Source organism: Haliotis rubra, unplaced genomic scaffold (assembly GCF_003918875.1).
Source record: "Haliotis rubra isolate DU_JTF1 unplaced genomic scaffold, ASM391887v1 Scf82, whole genome shotgun sequence".
Taxonomy (NCBI): Eukaryota; Metazoa; Mollusca; class Gastropoda; order Lepetellida; family Haliotidae; genus Haliotis; species Haliotis rubra.
Window position 1 is genome coordinate 613,026 of NW_025767546.1, and position 24,748 is coordinate 637,773.

Below are 24,748 nucleotides of genomic sequence, written 5' to 3' on the forward strand. Positions count from 1 at the left end.
GGGTTAAAGGACCATATGGTTTACATGTGTGTAACATCTCAGGATGGGTTAAAGGACCATATGGTTTACATGTGTGTAATATCTCAGGATGGGTTAAAGGACCATATGGTTTCCATGTGTGTAATATCTCAGGATGGGTTAAAGGACCATATGGTTTCCATGTGTGTTATAGGATGGGTTAAAGGACCATATGATTTACATGTGTGTAGGATGGGTTAAACGTCCATATGATTTACATGTGTGTCAGTTCTCATGATAAGTCAAACCGCCATATGGTTCTACATCTCAGGATGAATCAATCAAAGAACCATATTTCCTGACCAGAAGGAGACCCCCACCTCCATGTGTCAGAGTGAACAAGAAGAACACCGACAAACTGTGCCAAATGGGAATACTTTATTACCTCTGGCAATCTAGAGTCTGAACATCGGCTAGGACAATCGAAGCAGAGGAGATGAGTACTGTGTAATGTACAAGAGTCATGTCAGTTGAAGCTACACGAAATAGACATTTTGTTACCATGGTAACATCTCTGGCTACACTACAAGTGTCATCTTTGTACAAAGTCACCAAGACTGACAGCAGAATAAATATCAGAAATAATAAATAATAATTACAAAGTTAATCATCAATAACATCATCACAAGCCTTGCTCAAGTCCTACAGTACTGAACACATTTCAGTCCTTGATGAAATCAAGTACACCTTACTTCACTCTCATCCTAAGCACAGGCACAAGCTTGTTACTGGCTGAAACAAAATACAGACTGTATTTCATCTGGCAAATTTTATAAATAAATCATTTCTACATCACAGAGCTCAACCTTTCACTATGCCCAACTTTCAATTCTGATGCTGGAGCATCACTGAATACTGTAGGCACACACAAGAAGCAATGATATTTGATATGCAAATCTGCAAACTAGTGCTCAGATTGGGAACTGCCTAATACCAAGCTAAACAGTAATCTGCAAATTCAATAAATATCTAGAACAAAAGTAAAATAACTGCAAAAATTTCCTCAGTAAATATATACTTTGGACAATGATATCATTTGTCTGTAAAAGAAACCATTAATACTCCTTAACAAATGATGGGTCAGAAACTAGTGGACTATGATGGTTAGTGAATTGGCATCTCCAGAATGGCTGAAGCATAGTTATAACCAAATATTCTCGGATATTGCTCACACCAAACAGAACACTGTTACACCACTTAGATTATAGATGATGAGCTGACCAAGGTGCCAGTGCTGTCTATACACATGACTCCAGTAGAGTAGTCTAGATTTGCCCCCAACGGGAAATGCTCAGAATGATCACACGGTAGGTACACAGGACAGGTCGAAATAAAGTAGTGTATTTTACAGAGTTCAACTCTCAGCTGGTGCCTCCTCTCCTTCGCCTTCTCCCTTGCCCTTAAGACTCTGGCGCCAGTCAGGTGTCTTTGACTGAAAAATACAGTGTTCGTTGTTAGGGCAAAGCATCAAGTAGTTGTTAGGGAAACAGTGATCTGACAACTGATGAGAAGTGAAAATTTGTTGATCGTAGATACTTTACCCGACTGTTTGTTTGCACTAGTCTAAACCTTGAAGTTGAAGTGCAATATCTATGGAACGTTCAGATTGAAACATGTTGACATAATAGGGATGAAAATGATATTGCTTTCCTGAAAACAGATCACTGTCAACAATCTACAGCAGTCATGACATACCGTACATCATCATGACAGGGATCTATGACTAGGTGTAAGGTCAAGGTCAAGGTCAATAGTAACGTACATCCTGTAATACGGGTGTATGATGTGGGTGTATAACATGGGGTATGATGTGGGCGTATAACATAGGTGTATGATGTGGGTGTATAACATAGGTGTATGATGTGGGTGTATAAAATAGGTGTATGATGTGGGTGTATAACATAGGTGTATGATGTGGGTGTATAACATAGGTGTATGATGTGGGTGTATAACATAGTGTATGATGTAGGTGTATGATGTGGGTGTATAACATAGGTGTATGATGTGGGTGTATAACAAAGGCGTATGATGTGGGTGTATAACATAGGTGTATGATGTGGGTGCATAACATAGGTGTATGATGTGGGTGTATAACATAGGTGTATGATGTGGGTGTATAACATAGGTGTATGATGTGGGTGTATAACATAGGTGTATGATGTGGGTGTATAACATGGTGTATGATGTGGGTGTATTACATAGGTGTATGATGTAGGTGTATGATGTGGGTGTGTAACATAGGTGTATGATGTGTGTGTATAACATAGATGTATGATGTGGATGTATAACATAGGTGTATGATGTGGGTGTATAACATAGGTGTATGATGTGGGTGTATAACATGGTGTATGATGTAGGTGTATGATGTGGATGTATAACACAGGTGTATGATGTGGGTGTATAACATAGGTGTATGATTTGGTTGTATAACATAGGTGTATGATGTGGGTGTATAACATAGGTGTATGATGTGGGTGTATAACAGGTGTATGATGTGGGTGTATAACATAGGTGTGTGATGTGGGTGTATAACATAGGTGTATGATGTGGGTGTATAACATAGGTGTATGATGTGGGTGTATAACATAGGTGTATGATGTGGGTGTATAACATAGGTGTATGATGTGGGTGTGTAACACAGGTGTATGATGTGGGTGTATAACATAGGTGTATGATGTGGGTGTATAACATAGGTGTATGATGTGGGTGTATAACAGGTGTATGATGTGGGTGTATAACATAGGTGTGTGATGTGGGTGTATAACATAGGTGTATGATGTGGGTGTATAACATAGGTGTATGATGTGGGTGTATAACATAGGTGTATGATGTGGGTGTATAACATAGGTGTATGATGTGGGTGTGTAACACAGGTGTATGATGTGGGTGTATAACATAGGTGTATGATGTGGGTGTATAACATAGGTGTATGATGTGGGTGTATAACAGGTGTATGATGTGGGTGTGTAACATAGGTGTATGATATGGGTGTATAACATAGGTGTATGATGTGGGTGTATAACATAGGTGTATGATGTGGGTGTATAACAGGTGTATGATGATGTGGGTGTATAACATAGGTGTTTGATGTGGGTGTATAACATAGGTGTATGATGTGGGTGTATAACATAGGTGTATGATGTGGGTGTATAACATAGGTGTATGATGTGGGTGTATAACATAGGTGTATGATGTGGGTGTATAACATAGGTGTATGATGTGGGTGTATAACATAGGTGTATGATGTGGGTGTATAACATAGGTGTATGATGTGGGTGTATAACAGGTGTATGATGTAGGTGTATGATGTGGGTGTATAACATAGGTGTATGATGTGGGTGTATAACATAGGTGTATGATGTGAGTGTATAACATAGGTGTATGATGTGGGTGTATAACAGGTGTATGATGTGGGTGTATAACATGGTGTATGATCAACAATAGCACACATACTCGTGACACTGGTGTATAGTAACAAATAGTGGAAAGTCAGACGACAGAAGCAGTAGTTAGAGTATTGTCTCCAGTTATATATTTGCTGTGGTGTGGGGAGGCAAATGCAATATTTTCCCGTGTGAAACATAGTTTATCTTTAGGGCAACTGCATATCTTCTAAATAACATTACAATCACACTAAAATATCAGTTATGGTTATTTCTTTCAAAGTAATTTTTGTAGAATCAATGTATTTTTCAACAGAGCAATAAAATCGACTTAAAGTGTGACCTTGACGGAAGAATGAAAGCAGGTTCAGCCCAGGTTTCATACACCAGGAAAATATACAGAGGAACAGTGTCGGGCCTTCTGGGGCGGCATCATTCAACAACATCGGTGTCGGGACAGTTATTGTAACAGAACATACCCCTTCCAAGGAAGGATCTGATACTAATTTGTTGTAGTAGTAGAGTATAGGGAGATGAATGCTGTTTAGACCACACAGTGCAACACATTTATCTAACACCTACTTTAGCTGATCCTTCTCCCTGCAAGAAATTAGTTAACACCAATATTTAATTCCTACACCAGATGATTCATATCTGGGAAACATACAACTATATGACTGGTCTTACAACTGTCTTACTGACAGTAGCCCTGGAGCGTTGACTCAACACCACTTAGCATCAAGTCAGGTAATTACATACACAACTTATATTGTAAACACTGCTTATACACATAATATATAAGCACTGACATTCAATAATCAAAGGCAAAAGTATTTCCAATCAAATATATATATTCATTATAAAAATGTAACCATCAGTATTATGATATAGAGGAAATGGATTTATGATTCATTATGCTTGTTTCCATGACAAAGCCCTTGTAACGACAGACCTAGTAAGTAAGGGCCAGGTGTTATTGTCAAGTAGGGTGAGAAGACAGGCAACTTTCAGACTGCCCTTCCTTTCAAACTCTGACATATGCCAAATGGGAATAAAACAACATCATCACTTGAGTAAGGAATACAGAAATCTGCGTTTTTGAATTTTTGATTGTATAAAAATAACAATTTTTTTTAAAGCATATGGGTTAATATTCAGTGAAATCAAACACCAATCCTCTCTTGATTTGAGTATTTTCTTTCTCAGAAATATAATGTAATAATGATTACAGATAGTTTTGCCTTTGAGCATATATTGTGTTGCACTAGGACTCTGTATGCAGCACAATGTAACACACAAGGTACTGTTGTTCACCTGCTGTAGCAGCTCCTCAAGCGTCTGTACCTACAGTCACTCATACCGATGGCAAGGGACTTTCATTCAAGCATGCTGTTTGATCTGCTGTTCAGAAACTCACCTCTTCTTTCTCATCCAGTGCGAACTTGTTCTGGCCTGTAGATTTCAGATTGCTGCGGAAATCTCGAGATTCCTTCTTATCCAATTTGGCAAGTTTACTTTCTGTCTTATTAACCTTTCTGAGAACTGGTTTGATACTGAAAATTAAAAACTTGAGTTAGCATCACTGACAAATCTCTACAACAGGTTTGATCGTCATGGTTTTACATATATTGTACAGTCATAACTGTAATAAAATAGTTTTCTTATAAAAATATTTAATCAAATTTGTTTTTTGAAATGTAAAGGTTTGAGATTCAAGTGTCCTTAATCAGAAATGGGATGCATTCATCTTGCTTCATCAGGCTAAATCTGAGTGAAGAATTGCTTGCTTGCTTGACAACAACAGTAGTATCTATGTCGAAACATCGCCTATACGGAATAAAGAAGTTGTATATCAATAAAAATAGTCCTCATTCTTCATCTACTCAACTTCTAGAATGCCTATCAAAGAAGTGAATCTGAGTGACAATGAACGGTGGAACAGAAATACTGAGTTATGTCCTTGCTGTTGTCAAAATATACATACATGGATATTACAGAAAGGGATGTCATATATATACGTACAATTTGCCCTTTGTGTCATTGACCTTCAGCGTTAATTCATTGATCTGTGAACAGATAATAACACATATTATATATCAGAGGTACATACCAACTGTCTTGATACACTGAATATTTAATACAACATAGAAGAGGAATCATTTAGAAACAGGTATGGCATTTACAATCAATATATGCTTAAGTTTAACTGGATTAGGAAATACGTTCATGCCATAATATGATAATATCAGCTAGGGTGTGGAAGGCATTGGCAAATTATTTTTATACATATTGGATCAAAGCCATAATGTCATACATCTGATTCTGTCTCAATTGACATTCAAGAGAACAAGAATTGTTTTTATGTTCAACTGTACTGTACTAACATTAATGCAACTGAAAAGAATTTATAAGAAAATGCAATACATATTATAAAAATAGATATTACATTATAAAATTACAATGGCATAAAAGTATTATGCTGGTATACAAGTGTACGAAAGGCCTATGTAGAATATCTGAAAGAGATCAGACACCAAGTAATTGAATGTGTAAGATCAGCATGCTATAAGAATACTTTAGAAACTTCAGCAGTCTCTGATGGCAAACTGGGAAATAGTATTGAAATGTAATAAAACATGTTAAAACTTCTGTTTATTTTAAGCTTATTTCTCTGTTAAATGTATAACAGTTCTACTTAAACTGACCTCGAAATCTTGTTTCCTGATTTTCACCTCCCAATCGTAGACCTCCTCCTCCAGGAGGCATACCTTGTCGTGAAGGGTCTTACACAATCCAGACAGATCAGCTGCAACAAGCAGACGCCAGTTAACATTCAGCATACACAACACAGAACACCTGCAAAATCAACAACTTGTAAACTGTTGAGGTTTAGATGGCATTGCTTAATCAAAGACAGAACTTGATGTTGTTGTACCAATCACTAACTAATGTATGCATTCTTCCAGTTAGTATTAAACTACTTTTCTCTTGAGAAGAATTGTAAAACTTCAATGGTTATAAGTTTTGGAATAATTTACAAAACAGTACTGACACCTGACAAATATACAATTCAGCTAACTAGCTAACTACTAACTGCTAATTGCTAACAGCTAACTGAATATAAAGAGCTACTGACAACAAAGTGAATATATGGTTAAGTTCAGTCACTAATCTCAGTTTGCTTATGTATATTCTACATTAGTTTCCAAAACAAAAAGGATCATTTGACATTATTTTGTGATACTGTTTGCAGTTTTCAACTTTGGAGATGAAGAACCTGAAGGCAAAAGTTTTGGTAGCAATGTTTCAAAGCTGGTGGGCTTCAGTCAAATAATCCCCAAGAAGCGGATATAGCCAACAACAGACAGACATGGTGTATACGGACACAAGTGTGGCTCAACTTGAACAACTATCTAGTACCAACAGTTTTAATAGTAACTCCATATTATGAGGTGTGTCAGTGTTTTAAGCAATGCTACATTGTGCTACAACAGTAAACCAGTGCCCAGCATAGATGCATATACTGTCCAGTCTCTTCAATATTGTCGAAGAAATTCCACAGTTTGGCCAGCACCTCGCTGTGGCTTCAAGTCTGTCCCCATTATCAGCATCAACATAAACATGTGCAGTCATGCTATACAATTATGTGCAGCATGATATAATTTCCCCGCCAATGATGCAGTGATGTTAATAGAGGCGTCTCATGATTATCTTGCAAAAATTGCTGGGAAAGAAATAATGAAATAAAGGTTTGGATTTCACAGCTGAGGTTTGCCAATATTGGCCCCTGCGAGGAGAGGATGTCACATATATGGAAGGCAGCAACACACATGGAATACTCACACACTGAGGTCCCAGCATGCAACAAGAGAAACATCATATTGATACATTCACTCATACAATAGTCGGCTAATACATTCGTTTAACTGCTAGAAATGCATGTTTATTTCATTAGTTACATTAGTACAGTTCTAGGGTCACAACTCATGTCCTCTTAAATTACTTCTTTGAAAGACTGCAGCAACAATGTGTTCTTCAAAATAAAGAAGGTTTTCACGTTCATGCATGGAGAACTAAAGTACAGGTGGACAGAGGTATGATGAAGTAACTCAATGGTAAGCTAGGCAAATCAGTCCTCTCTGTGTGAGCTTCAATGAAATGAGTTAACGATGGGTGCGGATATATACCTTGCAGCAAATGATACCACCCAACCAAGACATGCCACAGTGATCTTCCAATGGACCACCTACTTGAAGATGACCCACCAACCATCAAATGAAAGTCATATACCAGAGGACCATCCACTTGCACAGGACCCACCAACCATCCCCTGCCACCACCATATTCCAGAGGACCACCCACCTGCAGATAACCCACCCATCACATGCCACCACCATATTCCAGAGGACCATCCACCTGCAGATAACCCACCCATCACAAGTCACCGCCATCTTCCAGAGGACCACCCACCTGCAGATAACCCACCCATCACATGTCACCGTCATCTTCCAGAGGACCACCCACCTGCAGATAACCCACCCATCACAAGTCACCGCCATCTTCCAGAGGACCACCCACCTGCAGATAACCCATCCATCACAAGTCACCACCATATTCCAGAGGACCACCCACCTACAGATAACCCACCCATCACATGTCACCGCCATCTTCCAGAGGACCACCCACCTGCAGATAACCCACCCATCACAAGTCACCGCCATCTTCCAGAGGACTACCCACCTGCAGATAACCCACCCATCACATGTCACTGCCATATTCCAGAGGACCACCCACCCATCACATGTCACTGCCATATTCCAGGAACCACCCACCTGCAGATAACCCACCCATCACACGTCACCATCAAACCCACCAACCCACTTTCCCAGTATGATGTGCTTGAATGGACGTCACAATGATAACTCTATGTACGGGTAGGATCTCCTCAGGACTCCGCAGTAGAGAGTTTCTAAGCCTCATATTTCTGAGTTGTGTCCCCACAGAGTGCCCAATACGGAGTAGCTACCCACCTTGGTTCATGCCCTCGGTCTTGAGGATGGGCACTCTCTCGTTGATGTACTGCTCCTTCTCCTCAGCCTTCTTCTTGGCCTCGTTTCTCAGGTCCTCAGCAGCCTTCTGCATGATAAGCCTCTGCAACACACACACACACACACGCTGTCATACATGGCTCTCTGGGCTCCAGCAACCAAACAGACACTGCCTTGCACAGGAACATCAACATAGGGCTTCTTACAAACACTGGATCAAATGTTCTTCAATCTCAAAGAATTTAGGTACAAATTCAGCATACAAAAAAATGTCAGAAATTACACAAATATTTTTGGACAAGTTGATGCTCCTTCCAACAGTAGATGTTGAAACACAATTGGACAAACATTGAGAGTTTACAGAGAATTTAATAAAGTTACATTAGCATGCCAACAAAAAAATTAAAAGCATTTAATGCAAGAGCAAGTTATACATTGCAAACAATTATAGACAATAGAATATTAATTCTGTTAAAACATTTACAAGCTTATTATTGTAGTATTATTATTCAAACAGCATAATTATGAATTAGTAAGCAACTTAAGTGACCTGTCACAGATGATAATCAAAATACAAATATTAACACTAAAACACTCACAGTTTAATAAACAAAATCAAAATACTGAAACTGTTGTGAGATTTTCTTCCAAACTGGGGGAGTAAACACAACTAACGACCAGAGCAAAAACAGAGATAAGAATAACAGCAATTTATTAGACCATAGTTTAAGTGCACTTAAATACTTTTATTTGTGTGGGTAGTTTTTGTTTTGCATGTTAAGTGCACTTGAGCTGAACTTAAAGCTTGTACTCACATAATTTTCCCAATCCATCCTTCAGCCTCATCATGGCGACTTAAACAATGCTTAGTTCTGCATTATTTAAAAAGGCCCAAGTCTTGTCAGTGCCAGGCAAAATAAAACTTTCACCTCAACAAAACTGTTTTAATTTGCGGTTAAAGTACCCCTTTCTCAGCCCTGTGATTGCGAGCGTTTTAGTACAAGAAGTATTATGTTTAGGTAAGCTAAAGGGTTACAGTAACTGCCTAACACATTTGAAGGTAGAGAACCTGGAGTATATGTGAATAATTAAGGATTAATATTAATTGTGGTTAACGAGGCTGGTTCAATGTACCTTGAGAAGCTTCTTCTTCTCGGGTGACAGTCCCCCGAGACCTTTCCTCTTTCCCTTCTTCTTCTTATCCTCTTCTTCCTTCCTGCGGGCGGCCTGGGGGGAAATCAGGTGGACGTTAGCACTCGGCGACTGAGTGAGCGAGCGAGCGAAGAGGAAGAAGTGTGCTCGGAGCCGGCATTGAGCCGCTGGAGCCACAGCTCCTTATAATGGAGTAAGCAGTCATTCATCCTACACCAGCCTCGTGTTGAGTAAACCTAGACCTAGCTCACCCTACTTGATGCAGCCATTCATAGCCTAACCTACCCACTACATAGTCTGTTTTGGTCACTTATCATACTGTTTTTATGTTTCGCTGATGAGGGAACAGATTAGTTTTTTCCGAATTTAGATATTTTTGAAGCCCCAAGCCCCACCCTGAGGTGATGGCAACTGAGAAGAAAGCACATAAAGTGGGATTACACAGGTGAAGTTATAGTGTGGGCAGTTGCATGTAGAAAGACAAAAGATACATTATGGTCTGAAAAAGAATTAATTGGTGTTGAACAAATGGATGAGAGATTTCGGAGGTAGGGATGCATTATGGGCCAAAGCTAGACAACAGCTTGCAGCTGAATCACAGACAGGAGTTTATAGTTTGGTTATTGCACAAAGTATTAGTAGAATTAGCTAGCTAAACTACCATTGTGACGTGTAAGTGACAGGCGCACATGGACAGAGTAACTAGGCTAGCTTGCTAGAGGAAAGAGTCCACAGGGCGAGGCTTGCACAAAAATAGCCAAAATGTCAAAACCAAAAATCTTTTAGTAATTGACTATGAACATGATCCCCGTGACGCACTTGCAACGAAAATACCCTCATCAAATCACAATTTCCATGCTTTTATTGATACCATATCTCCACAACTCCAAGCATGTTTTCGTCCCGCACTATGTATTGCCTCTAGCAGGCCGTGTAGGTTACCTTCAAATGTTATCAATGTCTTAGCTACTGACGCCTGACAGAAAGACAGACACATACCTGTGGTGCATTCTACCTCATTCTGCACACCTTACTCTCACCTTCTATCAGCTATACACATTTTGAGGCAAAAATTAGAATTTGAACGAATTGACAGATATTCAGAAATAAATTTGGCAGATGTATTTTTCGGTTAATCCAAATGGAAGATATGTTGCCGGATATCTCTTCAGCTTTTGTATGTGTTAGAGAGGACTAAGAATGAATCTCCTGGCTGATCTGTGTAACCCTACAGGGATAGTTCAGTGGATGAAAACATGGCGGAAACATTCAAACCTACCTGCATGGCTGCCATTGGTTCAGCTGCCACGCAAGTCATTCCCTACAGGCTGATCAAATACTTTAAGCTGATAGGCTGGTTTTTCAGTTTACACCCAGCTGATTTGTCTCGTGCAAATCTAGTGCATCATGTGATTACGTAAACTAACACTGGTGCATCAAGTGAGAGATAGAAACAAAACATTGACATGTAAAATGTCCAGAATCCTGAAAATAGATCAATTATTAAAATATGAACTTGATAATATGATTGATTTGTCAGATTAAGTCTATTCCTACTTTCAACATTGGTGTTAATTTCATTCTACTTCCTACGGTTTTGAGGGTACATAACATACACAGCAAGGGCATCGAAATGTAGGAGCAAGACGATAAAGTGGACATGAATTTCACTTGAAACAGTATGAAATGTGATCCCAACCAATGATAATGAATGGCACAGAAAATGATGAAAAGAAACTGAAATGAAATGATATAGTATGAAAATGATGATATAAAACATGATCATATTGATGTGATGAGTGGACATATGAAGATATGAGATATTCTGATGTAGAAGAATGACTGCAACTCTCTACGCAACATGGCAAAATTGGTTTGAACGAAACACTTTTTAAAAAATTTCATGTATTTTATTGATCCAAATCTCTACTACAAACAAAAGCATCACTTTTTTACCTTGTGACCATATCAAGCCATGGCGATGGAAAATGGAGCTAGACATTTCTACGATAAGTGAATCCAGTTGTTATTTCAAACAAAGAAGGATTCGGCAGAGACAGAATGTGACAAAGATGACATTGTTGCCTCAAATTACTGACAAATTGGACAAGATAAACAAAATTAATAACATATAACTATTAAGTCATACTTGTTAACATTTGAGGGCAAACATTTTGGAGATTGAGGATACAAATATTTGAATATTAAAAAAGGTAGTACTGAATGTAATAGTGAAAAGAAACCAAAGTTTAATTTTTGTTAAAAGGAGGCGACAATGTACCATACAGTATTAGATTGAGTGTACAAAAAACAGACGCATTTTGAAAAATTCTGAGAAAATTCAGCAGTTCAATCAACCAACCCAAATGAAAAACTGAAGATATTTTAAAAAACATTTTCTCAGAATTTTCAAACATGTAACACTCTATCAAAAGCAATTGCTACAGTCTTGAATAACCCAACAATGACATCAGTTGAAATGTATTCAGAAGGATTCAACTTTTTAACCTCCGACAAGAATGAGGAATTAAAGATTTTCCAATTTACATTTGATCAAACACCACTGTAACAGAATGAAAGCTTTTCCAATTTACATTTGATTAAACACCACTGTAACAGAATGAAAGCTTTTCCAATTTACATTTGATCAAACACCACTGTAACAGAATGAAAGCTTTTCCAATTTACATTTGATCAAACACCACTGTAACAGAATGAAAGCTTTTCCAGTTTACATTTGATCAAACTGTAACAGTGAGGAGATGTAGCAATTGCTTACAGGACATGTTGATTAATGTTATAAGAAGTGAAAGGCTGTCACTTACCTCCTCCTTCTCCTGTCTCTCACGTTCTAGTCTTTCTTCTTCCATTCTCTTTTCCTCCTGAAATAGAAACACCATTGATATACTGTCAGAATACACAGCTGCCTTGCAATGGACAGTCAGCTAAGTCATTACAGAAACAACTCATTTTACAAATTAAAGTTGATAAAAACATGGACTGTAAAGTATTCTACATTCATAGTTCAACTGGTTACAACTTATTGCTATGACTCACCTGAGGGCCTTGTGTCATTCCAGAATGCCATGGTGAAAGCAATGTCATGCAATGTCATGCAGATGTATCATGCACGTCCCCCACACTGAAACCTCCCTCAACATGGCAGGTATGAACAACTATGATTTATAAACAATTATAAAAATGAAAGTTGAAAGACATTTCAGTGTGTCTGTCCATAGCAATGAAAGATAGGCTAAAATATTCTCAAAAGAAATTGAAAGAATTCTGCTTCTTTCTGAGATATTGAGAAAATTGTAGATAGTATTTCCATATTCTTTGTGAAGTCAAAATCATCCAAGCATCATTATAGAACATCTGTTGCACTCCAGTTTTCTCAATCATGAAATATGGGGATGATGATAAATTACATGAGTTAAAAGAAAAAAGTTTATTTTGAATAAATATCATAATAAATATGTTCAATAAATACAAAATACAAATACAAAATATCACTGATGTTACAACATACAATAAAATTACCAACAGATAATGATGATGAATGTAAAACCACAAACATGGAGATTGTGAATGGGTCATTGCCTTAAAATGGCAGAGACACACTGTATCACATACAAATCAACCAAGTTAAAACTTTAAAATGAATATAAATATATTAATAAAACAATCTGAGATTTGCATATTTGTCAATAATGTCTTGAAACTATTTAGTGCAAAGAACTTATATCAGTCCATAGACTGCATGTTGATCTATGAGTCCTTAGTTTGTCGTATGACCGCAGCAAGCTGCTTGAAGTTCATGTTTGCTGCTGATCGCTGTGATCTAAGACCACGTTTGTCCAGGCAAAAGTCACTGCTTGTCTGATGTGAATTATGCAGCTCCATGTCATCTGAAGTTTGGTCACCACTTGAAGAAATTGTAACGCTGTCAATATCTGACACGTCACAGCTTCCATGGTTCCTGTGAAAACTGGGAATATCAGATGACCATCGCTTTGGTTCTTCCTTTCTTTTGCTAATGCTGGACTGTGGTCTCTCCATGCTCTCATCTCTTTTCTTCTCAAAGTGGAGAAAGAGCTCAGACACCGACCTTGAACCTGGTCTCACTGTCCTCTTCTGGAATGTCTGGGGCTCACTGCAGTCAGCTGAGAATCTCTTCTGGATATCAGAGACGTTGAGTCCTGAAGACAGTCTCCTTAGTCTGTCTCTTGTCCTGTTCTTTATGTCCTCTACTTTAGAAAACTCATCAGAATCAAAGTCCTTTGTCAATTTTTCAAACTTCTCTCTGATCAATGCACATCTATTAGTGTTTGTTACAACATGTGGTCTGTTCTCAGGCAAAGTTTTCCTCTCTCTGCGGTCCAGCAACTTCTTTTGAACTTGTGCCAAATGCTCCCCTGAAGAAGACCTCTTGAGACAACGGTCAAGTTCCAACTTGCTTTGAGTTGTGTTGTCCTCTGACATTTCCTTTTGCAACTTCTCAAATTTATCCAGAAGACTTTTTCTGCTGGGTATTAAAACTTTCTCGGAATGTTTTAGGAGACCGTCTTCTTCATCCTTGGAGAATCTGTTCTTTATCTGCTGAATGTTTGGCTGCCTTTGTCCCTGCTGGTTACCTCCAGAGGAAACTTTACTGAATTCCTTTACTTCTGATGCGACCTCGTAGTTTTTGTAGTGTAAACCATGGACAGATGTTCCTGTGTTTGATGTACCAGCAATTGAAGTTGGAAGTTTTTGAGTTCCTTTCTTCTCATCTCCTGGAAAACTTTTAAACGAAGACTTTTCTGGTATCATTTTCTTAAAGTTTCGAGCTACTGCATTAAAGTTTGTTTTATGCCTGGGACTCTCAGTTTTAGAACCTCTCATATCTGTATCAATTTCTTCAGCTAAGCTCTCAAGACTTGTTCTGGGTGGTGAAATCTTTTGTTGTTTCCTAATCTGCTCATCTTCAAACTCATCCATAAGTAGACTGTCCAGACTTGCTCTTGCTGATGAACTACAAGAATTCTTTCTGACTGAAGAATTAACATTTCTTTGCACCAAACTGTCAGTACTGCCCCTCGAAGAAAGACTAAATAAACTGTTCTTGGATGACACATACTGAGGTCGACTCATAGAATACACATTCTGAACACTGGTTGTACGAGTAAAGCTCTCACTGCTTCTTATCCTTGGCCGATTCACTTCCTGTGAGCTACCTGTCGGAGATAAATCTGGCATACTTCCCACCTGATGAGGTGACTGTAGTTCTGCCTTCGAAGACTGTGAGGATCTGTGTGACCAGTCCATATCCTCATTGTCCTGACTCAAGCTGTATGAGCTGACAGAGCAACTTGGAGATGAGCATTTTCTTTGAAGACTACTGGATTGTTGTCCTTTGTTTACGTCAGATGAACTGAACCATGAGGACTTGGATGATACAGAAACATCATATGTTGAGTTAGAGCTGGTTACATCTGCACTCATGATTCTCTCTCTCCTTTGGTTCCTTCTAGACTCACTCTGACTTCTTCTCGGGGAGCTTGGGTCAGACAAGCGGTAATTCCGCAAGTTAAGCTGTGTCTGCAACTCCCTCTGCCATGCCTTTGTATCGCCATTAAGTTGGTTTCTAGTTTGGGGTTTCTGCTCTTCTTCCTCAGCCTCCATTAAAAGTTCCCTTAGGGATGGAGCTTTCCCTGACCAGGTCTCATATCGCCTATGTCTGGGTTTCACATCAGACTTCTCCTTAGGTGTCTTATCAGTTTTAGTTTCAAATTTGCTTTTAATGATTGTAACGACTGGTTTTCTTGGTTTTCTGCCATGTCTTGTTGGGAGATGTTTTTCTCTTGGGGACTCATCTTGCGAGTCTTGGTCAGAGGTTCTGTACGACCTGGGCGAAAGCTGAAATGTTTGCAGTGTATGTTTGAGAGTTGTGAAACATGAAAATCAGATTAATTTGTTACATCAAAACTGAATAACTGTAAGCTACGAAGAAATCTCAAATTTCAAAATGCCCAAAATTTGTTTGATCAAGGTTTTAACACTCACAGACTAAACACAACTTTCAAACTGTTTTATGGTAAAGGTGAAGGACATTTCCAAATTTGACACTGCAGTGACCAAAATGAAGTATAAATATCTTCCTATTTATTTTCAGGTGAACATATATATAGACTTGTCTTTGCATTTGTTTTTGACGGTGCACAACACCTGGTATTATCTCTAGTCTCAATCATACATTTGAATATGGAAATGATTTTGTTTTGGTCTTTTACACATCTATTTGTGTTACTCTATTCAAGAAAATATTTGGATCACTGGTGGCCCCTATTATACTCACATTCATTGACACGTCTGTACATGGAAGAGTAGGTTTAACTGTCACAATGATGTCCCTTGGTCCATATGGCCCCCATGCCTTTGGAACATTGTTTGAGATCCGTGGTGAGATGAACTCATCCTCCCCATCTGATCTGGGTGTTAGATTGAAGAAAGTGCTGCTGTTCCTGAAGAATCGGGGTGTGCTTTGAGCACAGCAAGGTTCAGTAAGATCGGATAGGTTGAGATGAAGGTCACCATTCTCCTCTGAGAATGATAAATTTCCAATTTCCTCATCAAAACTTTGAGCCAGCATTTGAAATGACTTGACTTTGAGATATGAGGTGATCTGAGGGATGGGACCGAGCTGAGATGAGGTTTGTGGGATGTTGGATGAGGAAACACACTCTGTGACAGGGGGATCTTGTACAGCTTGCCTAACACTATCAACTGTTTTACCATCACAGACATCAGTTTGCTTGAATTCTACAGGTTTCACATTTAAAGATTGAGGATTTACAGCCTGAGTGGTTCTGTGTGTCTGCTTACTGTGTGAATCACTTGACCTGTCTGGCACATACTTGGTACTGTGTGTATCACTTGACATGTCTGGCTCATACTTGGTACTGTGTGTATCACTTGACCTGACTGGCTCATACTTGGTACTGTGTGCTGGCACTTTGGGCGGAACATTAGCCTGACATTTGATCTGTGTACTAACTGTCTCTGTCACATGAGATGGAAATGTTTTGGACGCTCTGTTCAAAGATGACTGTTCTTTACAGACTGTCTGTCTGTCCTTGTCTGCCAATGTCTGAGGTTTCAGTGAGATAGATGTTTTAGAAGTATATTGGGAGCATAGATTGAGGTTTGGCTCTTTAGCAAATGATTCAGTTTTCTGTGTTAATGAATTGCCAGAAGTCTTGTGTATCACAACAGTTGTTTCCTCGTTCTTTGGCTTTAAAGGTCTTTGCTTCAAGAAATTTTCAAAGAAAGTCCTTGGGCTCTCTGTCGTGGATTCATCAGCATCTATATTTTCAGTGACACCATAATTCTTGGAAAGGGTGTGTAGTGGCGGTACATTTGTATCACTGGTTCTCCGTGGGGAACTGGGATTTGACATGCTGCTCAGCAGATTAGCCAGTTTCCGTTCTACTTCACTTGTTGCACTTGAATCTTTCCCATTAACAGATTCAGTTTCAGACTCATTCTCCTTCTTCTTTAGACTGAGACGTCGTTGATGAAGGAAATTAGATTTTGGTTCCAGGTAGCTCTCTGTTGCCTTGGTTACTGTCATAGGTTTGGGTTCAGGGGTTGCAGTCTTGCCTTTACTTTTCAGATCATTCAAGAGGTTTGATAGGCTCTGCTTAACTGATGAAGAACCCGTTACCTTGCAATTGGTGTCTGTCTTCTGATTGCTTGAGACAACCTTCTGGAACATTGATACTCTTTCTGCAACAGACCGGTGTCTTTCTGTGGTATCTTCCTCTTCTGTCTTCATCACAATCACTGGTGTTTTTACACAATCAGTGACCTTTACTTGTTTACATTCCTGTCCCTGATTTGTAACAAGATTTGTGAAAAATGATTCCAACATTGTTTTTGGATCTTTTGGCCTGACTGAAACATCTTCTAAGCTGTTTCCTGACACAATGTGCATATTTGCCAATTCTTGTAATTCTAATTCAAAAGATGATAATGTTGATCTTTCTGCATCCTCTTCACTGCTATCAACCTGACTGCCATTTTGATCCCTACTGAACTGCTGTTCCTGGGATTCATTCACCTTAATCCCAGGTTTGCCCATGACCTTAACCTGAGCAAAGTGTTCAGTTAGTTGACCAACACATAACTCCTCTTGCATTTTACTGTACACTTTTCTCTTTTTCTGAGTAGTACCCTTTTGGTCCTTAAGTTGTGAAACAACTTTACCAAATGCCTGGTTAATGACTGGATTCTTATGGGCAACAACATCCTCATCTTCTTCTGCCAATACTGCTGCAGCACACTTTGCTTTCCATGAACTCAGTACAGGTGGAACTGTACCTGTGCTGCTCATGACGTTTTCTACCTTAGCCTCATCACTGCTGCAGGCCTCCGATAATGATTTACTTCCCATCTTCTAGGCTTGACACAGACTTTGGTCTGTTCCCAGGATCTGACAAAGTACTTCTTGGCAACACAAGAGATGTATCTTCCTTTTTTGCTGATCTGTTTCACAAAGTTACTAAGGGTACAAGAAGCTGATACCTTAAAGGTATTCTTGCCTGTCTCAATTCGAGATGAATTTAATCTTGGTGAGACATCATATTTCATTTGGGCTTGATCTGGCCTTGAAATAGCCTTTGACTGTGGCCAAATGTTTGAGACAACACTGGGTTTCTCCTGTGTGCTTGGTGTAACTGTTACTTCATTGTTATTGCTAAATTCCGATTCTGGATGTTTTTTCAGGCCATAAGTAATGCTATCTTTCATCTCTTTCCCTCTCTTGCTAATTTCTAATAACACAGACTGAAAGGACAAGGGCTGTGATTTTGTCTCTTCTGAAGTCCCATCACATAATCTGCCTCTCCTGCTCCCTTTGCTGTCTACTGGACCAGTGTGGCTCACTTCTGGCACATGCCTTGGTAATGCAGGAGTCAATGTTATGTTTTCACTTCCATGGCATTCATTTACATCTGGCCCCTTGTCACTGTTATTGTTGATACTTGCTTCATTACCCATGTAGAACATCGTGAACTCCTCTGTCATCAGACATCCTTGCTTCACCACATCTTTCAGATATTCAGGATTTTCAGGATTTTCTTGATAAAGTTCCCGAGGTGTTTCTTGGTCTTCTGATACAGGGTCTGTTGTAGTCTCATGCATCAACTGCTCCTCAGAACTGATGGAATAATGTTGATTCCTTGCTTCATGTATATCATGAATGGGGACTTCATCAATAGCCTCCATTGTGCCAGGTATGAAGAAAAGTACATCCTCTCCAAGCTCTTCATTCTCAAGTTCTTCATCAGCAATCCTTGGCAAGATATCTTCATCAAATTCTGGTGCAAAGCTTTCATGCTCTTCTGTTGGGACTGGAAGTTCATCAATACCTTGGAAGTCTCCCATAGACTCATGTTCCAACTGAAAAGGTTGTTGAGGGGAGCCAGGGTAGATTAGGTCCTGACAGTGGAAGGCATCCTGATGTCCATCAAGAGGGATATTGGTCATATGTGACACATACCCATTGCTATTCTCCTGTTGAGAAGATGCTGCATCATCTATGAAACCTCGGACAGCATCTGATACAAAATGTTTAACGGCATTGTGTACACCCTTATGTGTTTCGGAAAGTACAGACCGAGAAGAAGCAAACTTTGCACTATCGGTGTTATTTTGTTCATCTGTTATTTCTTTCCTCTCAGATGAAGTCAGAGTAGAACTGCCTCCAAGGTCACTAGGTAGTGTCAGTCGAGGTACAGTCATTAGACTCTCATTGTTCATTTCATACTCTGCCTTCAAAGTCCTGGGGGATTCAACTTGCACCGGGGACTTGTCATATTCAGCTGAGCTATCAAAAACACTGATGCAATAGTCTTTGTAGGAGCTATTTTGTGACTGACAAGATTCTCTCTCTCCATCATAGTGACCATCAAATGCAAACTGCTCATGAATGTCATCGGAATGTTGACTGATGTTCATCTCAAGCTCATCCTTGATTCCATCAACACCTAGGATGTCATCAGCAGCTATAGCTTCAGCAAGTTCCGTCTTCAAGTCTGGGTACAGTTCTTCCTCAGATTCATCATTTACAAGCTTCTTGTATTCATCCATGAGACCCTGCATATCCCTAGAGTCTGATGAGGAAGTGTCACTCAGGTAATCCTCACTGGTCCAGTCCAAGTGGCGGTCTGCAGATGCTGCATCCAGGCTGGCATCTGGTGAGACATCCGCTTTACTCCAGCCATCATTCATATTATCACCATTTAAACCATCAGTGTGTAAATTCCCCAAGTTTCTTTGTTCTAAATTGCTTTCAAGAGTGTAAGTACCTGACAAACTAGGTGACAGGGCATTTTCTAGAATAGACCAATTAAATGGAATAGCATCTGTGTGCAGTTTCTGATTTTGTTCAATACAGTACGTGCCTGATGTGTTTTCATCTGCCAGATGCTGACTACTGAACACTTCCTGTGCATCATCACAAATCCTCTCAACTTGCAAATCTCTGGTAGGTGCATCATATAGTTCTCTCTCATATTCTGTGTCATCTGCCATATCAACAGTGTCATGACGAATAATGCCACAGTTTACAAATGATGTGTTCCCTCCTCCTCTATCCCCCTCCTCGAACTCGTCTTTATCCCTTCTCTCCATCTCCTCCTCCATATACTCCTGTGTCATCACACCTCCTCCTCCATATACTCCTATCCCTTCTCTGTCTCCTCCTCCACATCCTCCTGTGTCATCACACCTCCTCCTCTATCCCCCTCCTCGAACTCATCCCTATCCTTCTCTCCATCTCCTCCTCCACATCCTCCTGTGTCATCACACCTCCTCCTCTATCCCCCTCCTCGAACTCATCCCTATCCCTTCTCTCCATCTCCTCCTCCACATACTCCTGTGTCATCACCCCTCCACCATCATCTATCATAGGTCCTGGTCTGGGAGTGAACATGTCATTGCTCTGCTCTTCAAAACCTTCCTCCTCCAGTTCTTCATCTAGCTCTGCTACACCATCTTCCACAATGTCTTCCACACAACTGTCTTCATCTTCAAAGGACAAACTGTAGCTCTCATCTTTCTCAGATATTTCACTCAAATCAAGGCAAGTGGCCTGCCATTTGCCAAGTTCGCTAACTTAGCCTGTCTAGGGGAATCATGTACTGGTTCATGCAGATCACGTGGGCAACTGTTCCCATCATCTTCACCCAGCTGAACACAGCAGGGAACATGCAAAAGAAAAGCACATGCACCATGCTTTATGTAAATCATGCACAGTAATTTACTACTAAAGACAGATTTCATAAAATATTGACCATGCTTATATCATGCATATTACTACTGGTCTGCTGGTACCATGCTTATATCATGTTGATTACTACTGATCTGCTGTACCATGCTTATGTCATGCATATTACTACTGGTCTGCTGGTACCATGCTTATGTCATGCATATTACTACTGGTCTGCTGGTACCATGCTTATGTCATGCACATTAGAGTGTCTACTGGTACCATGCTTATATCATGCATATTACTACTGGCCTGATGGTACCATGATTATATCATGCATAAAAAGTTCTTTCTTTAAAGCTGCTTTCACATCTTCCCCATGCAAGATATTTTCTATAACCTTTTCTTCATATATTAATTTTCTTATTAATTTGCATAAGTTTAAAAGTTCTCAGACAGATGGCAAGTCATGCAGCTACATTGTCACCCAGCATGCACCACCTACCTTTGTCCCGATATGAGGAAGACTAAGCTACTGACCTCAAGGATGTCTGCCTATATCTTTACACTTTTAGCATGTCAGTTCAAAGGGCATGTCTTCAATATCTAGCGATCTTTGTTGCCAGAAATAACACTTTTGGGGCTGATGTTGAAAAATCTTGTTTCTCGTCAATGGTAAGAGTCCACTTAAGATGTTAATAGCTAATCTGTCACCATAGTCTGGGATTTAGATAACCTAGAGGGGTGGTAGTGACTCATGAAACCAAACACCTGTGGCCGTATGCACATGTTGGGCGTAGCAACATCTGGCGTAACACACTACTTTGGGCTTATCAGCGCCCTCCTCTTACACGTCATGCACAACGTCGGTTAAGCCTAGGCGTTACTACACCTGACTTAACCGATTTACGTCGAGGCACAGTGTGCTATATTTAGATTTTCGAACGTTTTTAAACCACTGGTAAAAGGCGCGAAACAACTTCGCGGTACATCCGTTTCAGCCGTAATCATGGAAAGCCAAAGAAAACCTAGAAAACCCAACTTTACCGATGGATCCTGATGGAGAAATAACATGGACTTTCAAAATAGGCTTCATCATAAATGTCGCCATTTTTGACACATTACGAAATCACGATTCACAGCATTATTTGGTGTATGTTTTGAAATATTCAAATCGGATAATTACTACTCAGAAGTATTGAATTTCAAAAATAGCATATTAATGATCACTGATATCAGGTTTTTATGAAATCACTAATGATAATTCTGAAAATACACTTACACGAACGCCGAAGTGCGCTTTCCGCAATATTGGATAGTGTTTACAAAATGCTACAAAATCACGTTTCGCAAAGGCCGGTATTGAGACGCCAATTACATCATATATATATCATATTCAGCTGCGACAAATGCATCACTGAATTCCCCATACATTTTAGAATCAAATTACAAATGGCCTTTGTCACCAATATCAACTGTCTTGATAAAATAAAACGAAAGATATTGGGTGTGAAAAGTCCAAACGAACGCTGTTTTCGAAAGGCTGCGCTTGTTTGAAATGTAAACAAAGAAAAATTCTGATTTTACACTACGTAGCAATGTTGTCTTTTTCCGACGACGCAAATGCATAAAACAAGCCATGACGTCAACTAAAATGTTGTATTATTATCAGTAATTTCATTACATTTGAAGATATGGCTAGTACTCCGTTAATAATGATGCAAAATTAGTCAATATACATCTACACAAACAGAATATGGGAATCTAAGAACTTACTTACATATCGGATAGGGCCATCCAAATCGCTATTACCTGCTTTCTCAAGTACATGTAGTACATTGCCATCTTTTCTTAAAAATTGTGAAACTACCAAAACATATCCGCTCACATTGGGGAACTTTGTAATGGAATAGGTCGGTTCACCGTGAACACAGCATAACGAAAATATAGCGTCCGTATCCCCAACAACTTTTCTCCAAGTGATCTGAGTTACACTGACCTAGTGTTAAGCATTGCGGAGTTATGCCCCCTTATCCTTATACGTGTATGACCTCTCTGTCGTCGGTTGAGACAGAAGAAAATCCATTTCTGGCACTTATTGCGAGTCATTTTTAATGTTGAGCGTGTAATGTTATGCATTAGCACATAAACCCATTTCATATACACTTATTTCGTTCAAATATCAGGCTGTATTTTCTTCACTCACACTTTCTGCAAAGATGCCAAATTAAAAAAAATCGTAGCAGAGTGCTTTTATCGGTGCACGACAAAAAGCGGAGAAATTGACAGTTTTCTAACGCATAACAACATTTTGGACAACATTTAGCAGTGTCTATTTCTCAAACCGCCGAAGTAGTCGCACTTATATCTATACCAACGGATAGGAAATTAAATATTCTACATTTCTGTGTAATTTTATAGCTGTACGCAGATCCAGGACCACAAGAGAGCAATTCTCGCACAACGTTCACTTTTCAAACCTTTTGAGAATGTGGGCCTGAAAAACACACTCGGCATCCAGTGCCACCATTACAGGGCCACCTGCCTTCCGCCTGCTGGGTAGGTGGCATAAATATAGAGCGCTATGACGGGCGGAACTTTAACTACGTCTAATATGTGCATACCGGTTTAACGTTACGTCCGGGTGCACATTTTACTTACGCCCTACATATGCATACGGCCACTGGTGTTCAATTACCTATGATGACATGTCTTAACAATTAGTAAAGATTATATTGTTTTGACTACATGCCCTCTGAGCTGCTCTACTGTCTTTTATGTAGGTAACGTAAGTAAACTTCACATACTTGTCTCCTCTGTTCTTCTTCGTCCTCTTTCTGTCTGCGTTTTTCCTCCTCACGTTTGCGAGCAGCCTCTTGCTCACGGCGTCTCTCAGCCTCTTCCGCCTCTCTAGCCTCTTCTGCTTCCTGCTCTTTGCGACGACGTTCTGCTTCCTCCCTGGCGGCTTGTGCAGCGCTGTCGTCTTCTGCTTCTGCCTGGCTGCTAGAAGTGTCCTGCACCACAACAAACAAATGATGCAGTTGCCTGTTGAGGTGTCAGGGGAGATAACTCTAGGGAAGAGCTGGGAGGTGGTGTTACACAAAAAGGAAGTTATTATGTTACAGATACATTACTTACTTTTGTGTGGTGGATTTGAAGATGTATTTTTGTTGGATTTCATCACAATGTTTCAAGTTACAAATTCAAATTTTAACCAATGATTCATACATCTTCAAATGTGTATCTGAACATGTTGAGGTTGATTTCTAACATTACTGGAAGATCACACCAGGGACTGATGTTACAAAATATAGAGGAGAAAAATAAGCGAAATCAGACTCATGCTGGTATGAGAAAAATGAAAATATTGAAAAAAGAAAATATAATCTCATCTCAGACTAAAGTTTGGCTAAGTGACTGATGATGACATTGCTATGATGGACAAAGACTGACAACAGTTATAGATGAGCAATCTGACATTCACCATCCTCTTACTGACCAACATGAACCTTCAAACTATCCAAAACCTTTCAACAACATAAGACTAATACCACAGCACGGAGAGGACTCTGTAATACAGAGGAGATCCTGACGTCCAGGACGTCCATGTGCCCACCTGGCACCATGGGAGAGGAACACACACACACTTCTAACAGGACTGAGGACTATACAGGATGGTATGGACAAAAACTATTTACTTTCAAATAGGGAGAAAGCAGGAACTGGTCGCAAAAGGAATTCACAAAATAGCAGAAAGACAAGATTGACTTATGAATCTCGACCTTTTTTCTTTCATTGCAAGAATGGCGCATTGGAAAAATGCAACAAGTCGATATCCATAAGTCAATCAGCTTATCCAGTTTTTGAAGATACCACAGCAACTAAATGTCACTCAC

General features: G+C 39.5%; 1 protein-coding gene across 29 annotated transcripts in view; it reads right to left on the reverse strand.

The window, feature by feature from the left end:
* Positions 1–379: 379 nt before the first annotated feature.
* LOC124261996 (troponin I-like) overlaps positions 380–24,748 on the reverse strand; it is a 69,696-nt gene continuing 45,327 nt past the window's right edge. For 24 of the 29 annotated variants that reach the window (XM_046696409.1, XM_046696407.1, XM_046696395.1 and 21 more), the window contains 10 exons: positions 23,660–23,866; positions 12,427–12,483; positions 9,584–9,676; positions 8,432–8,552; positions 7,245–7,247; positions 6,107–6,207; positions 5,424–5,467; positions 4,819–4,954; positions 3,984–4,001; positions 380–1,450 (listed from right to left, as the gene is read on the reverse strand). In XM_046696409.1, coding sequence (XP_046552365.1) covers positions 1,373–1,450; positions 3,984–4,001; positions 4,819–4,954; positions 5,424–5,467; positions 6,107–6,207; positions 7,245–7,247; positions 8,432–8,552; positions 9,584–9,676; positions 12,427–12,483; positions 23,660–23,866 — 858 coding nt within the window. In that variant the 3' untranslated portion in view covers positions 380–1,372. The remainder of the gene's footprint in view (positions 1,451–3,983; positions 4,002–4,818; positions 4,955–5,423; positions 5,468–6,106; positions 6,208–7,244; positions 7,248–8,431; positions 8,553–9,583; positions 9,677–12,426; positions 12,484–23,659; positions 23,867–24,748) is intronic. The other 5 variants (XM_046696401.1, XM_046696383.1, XM_046696385.1 and 2 more) reach the window with 5 other exon arrangements.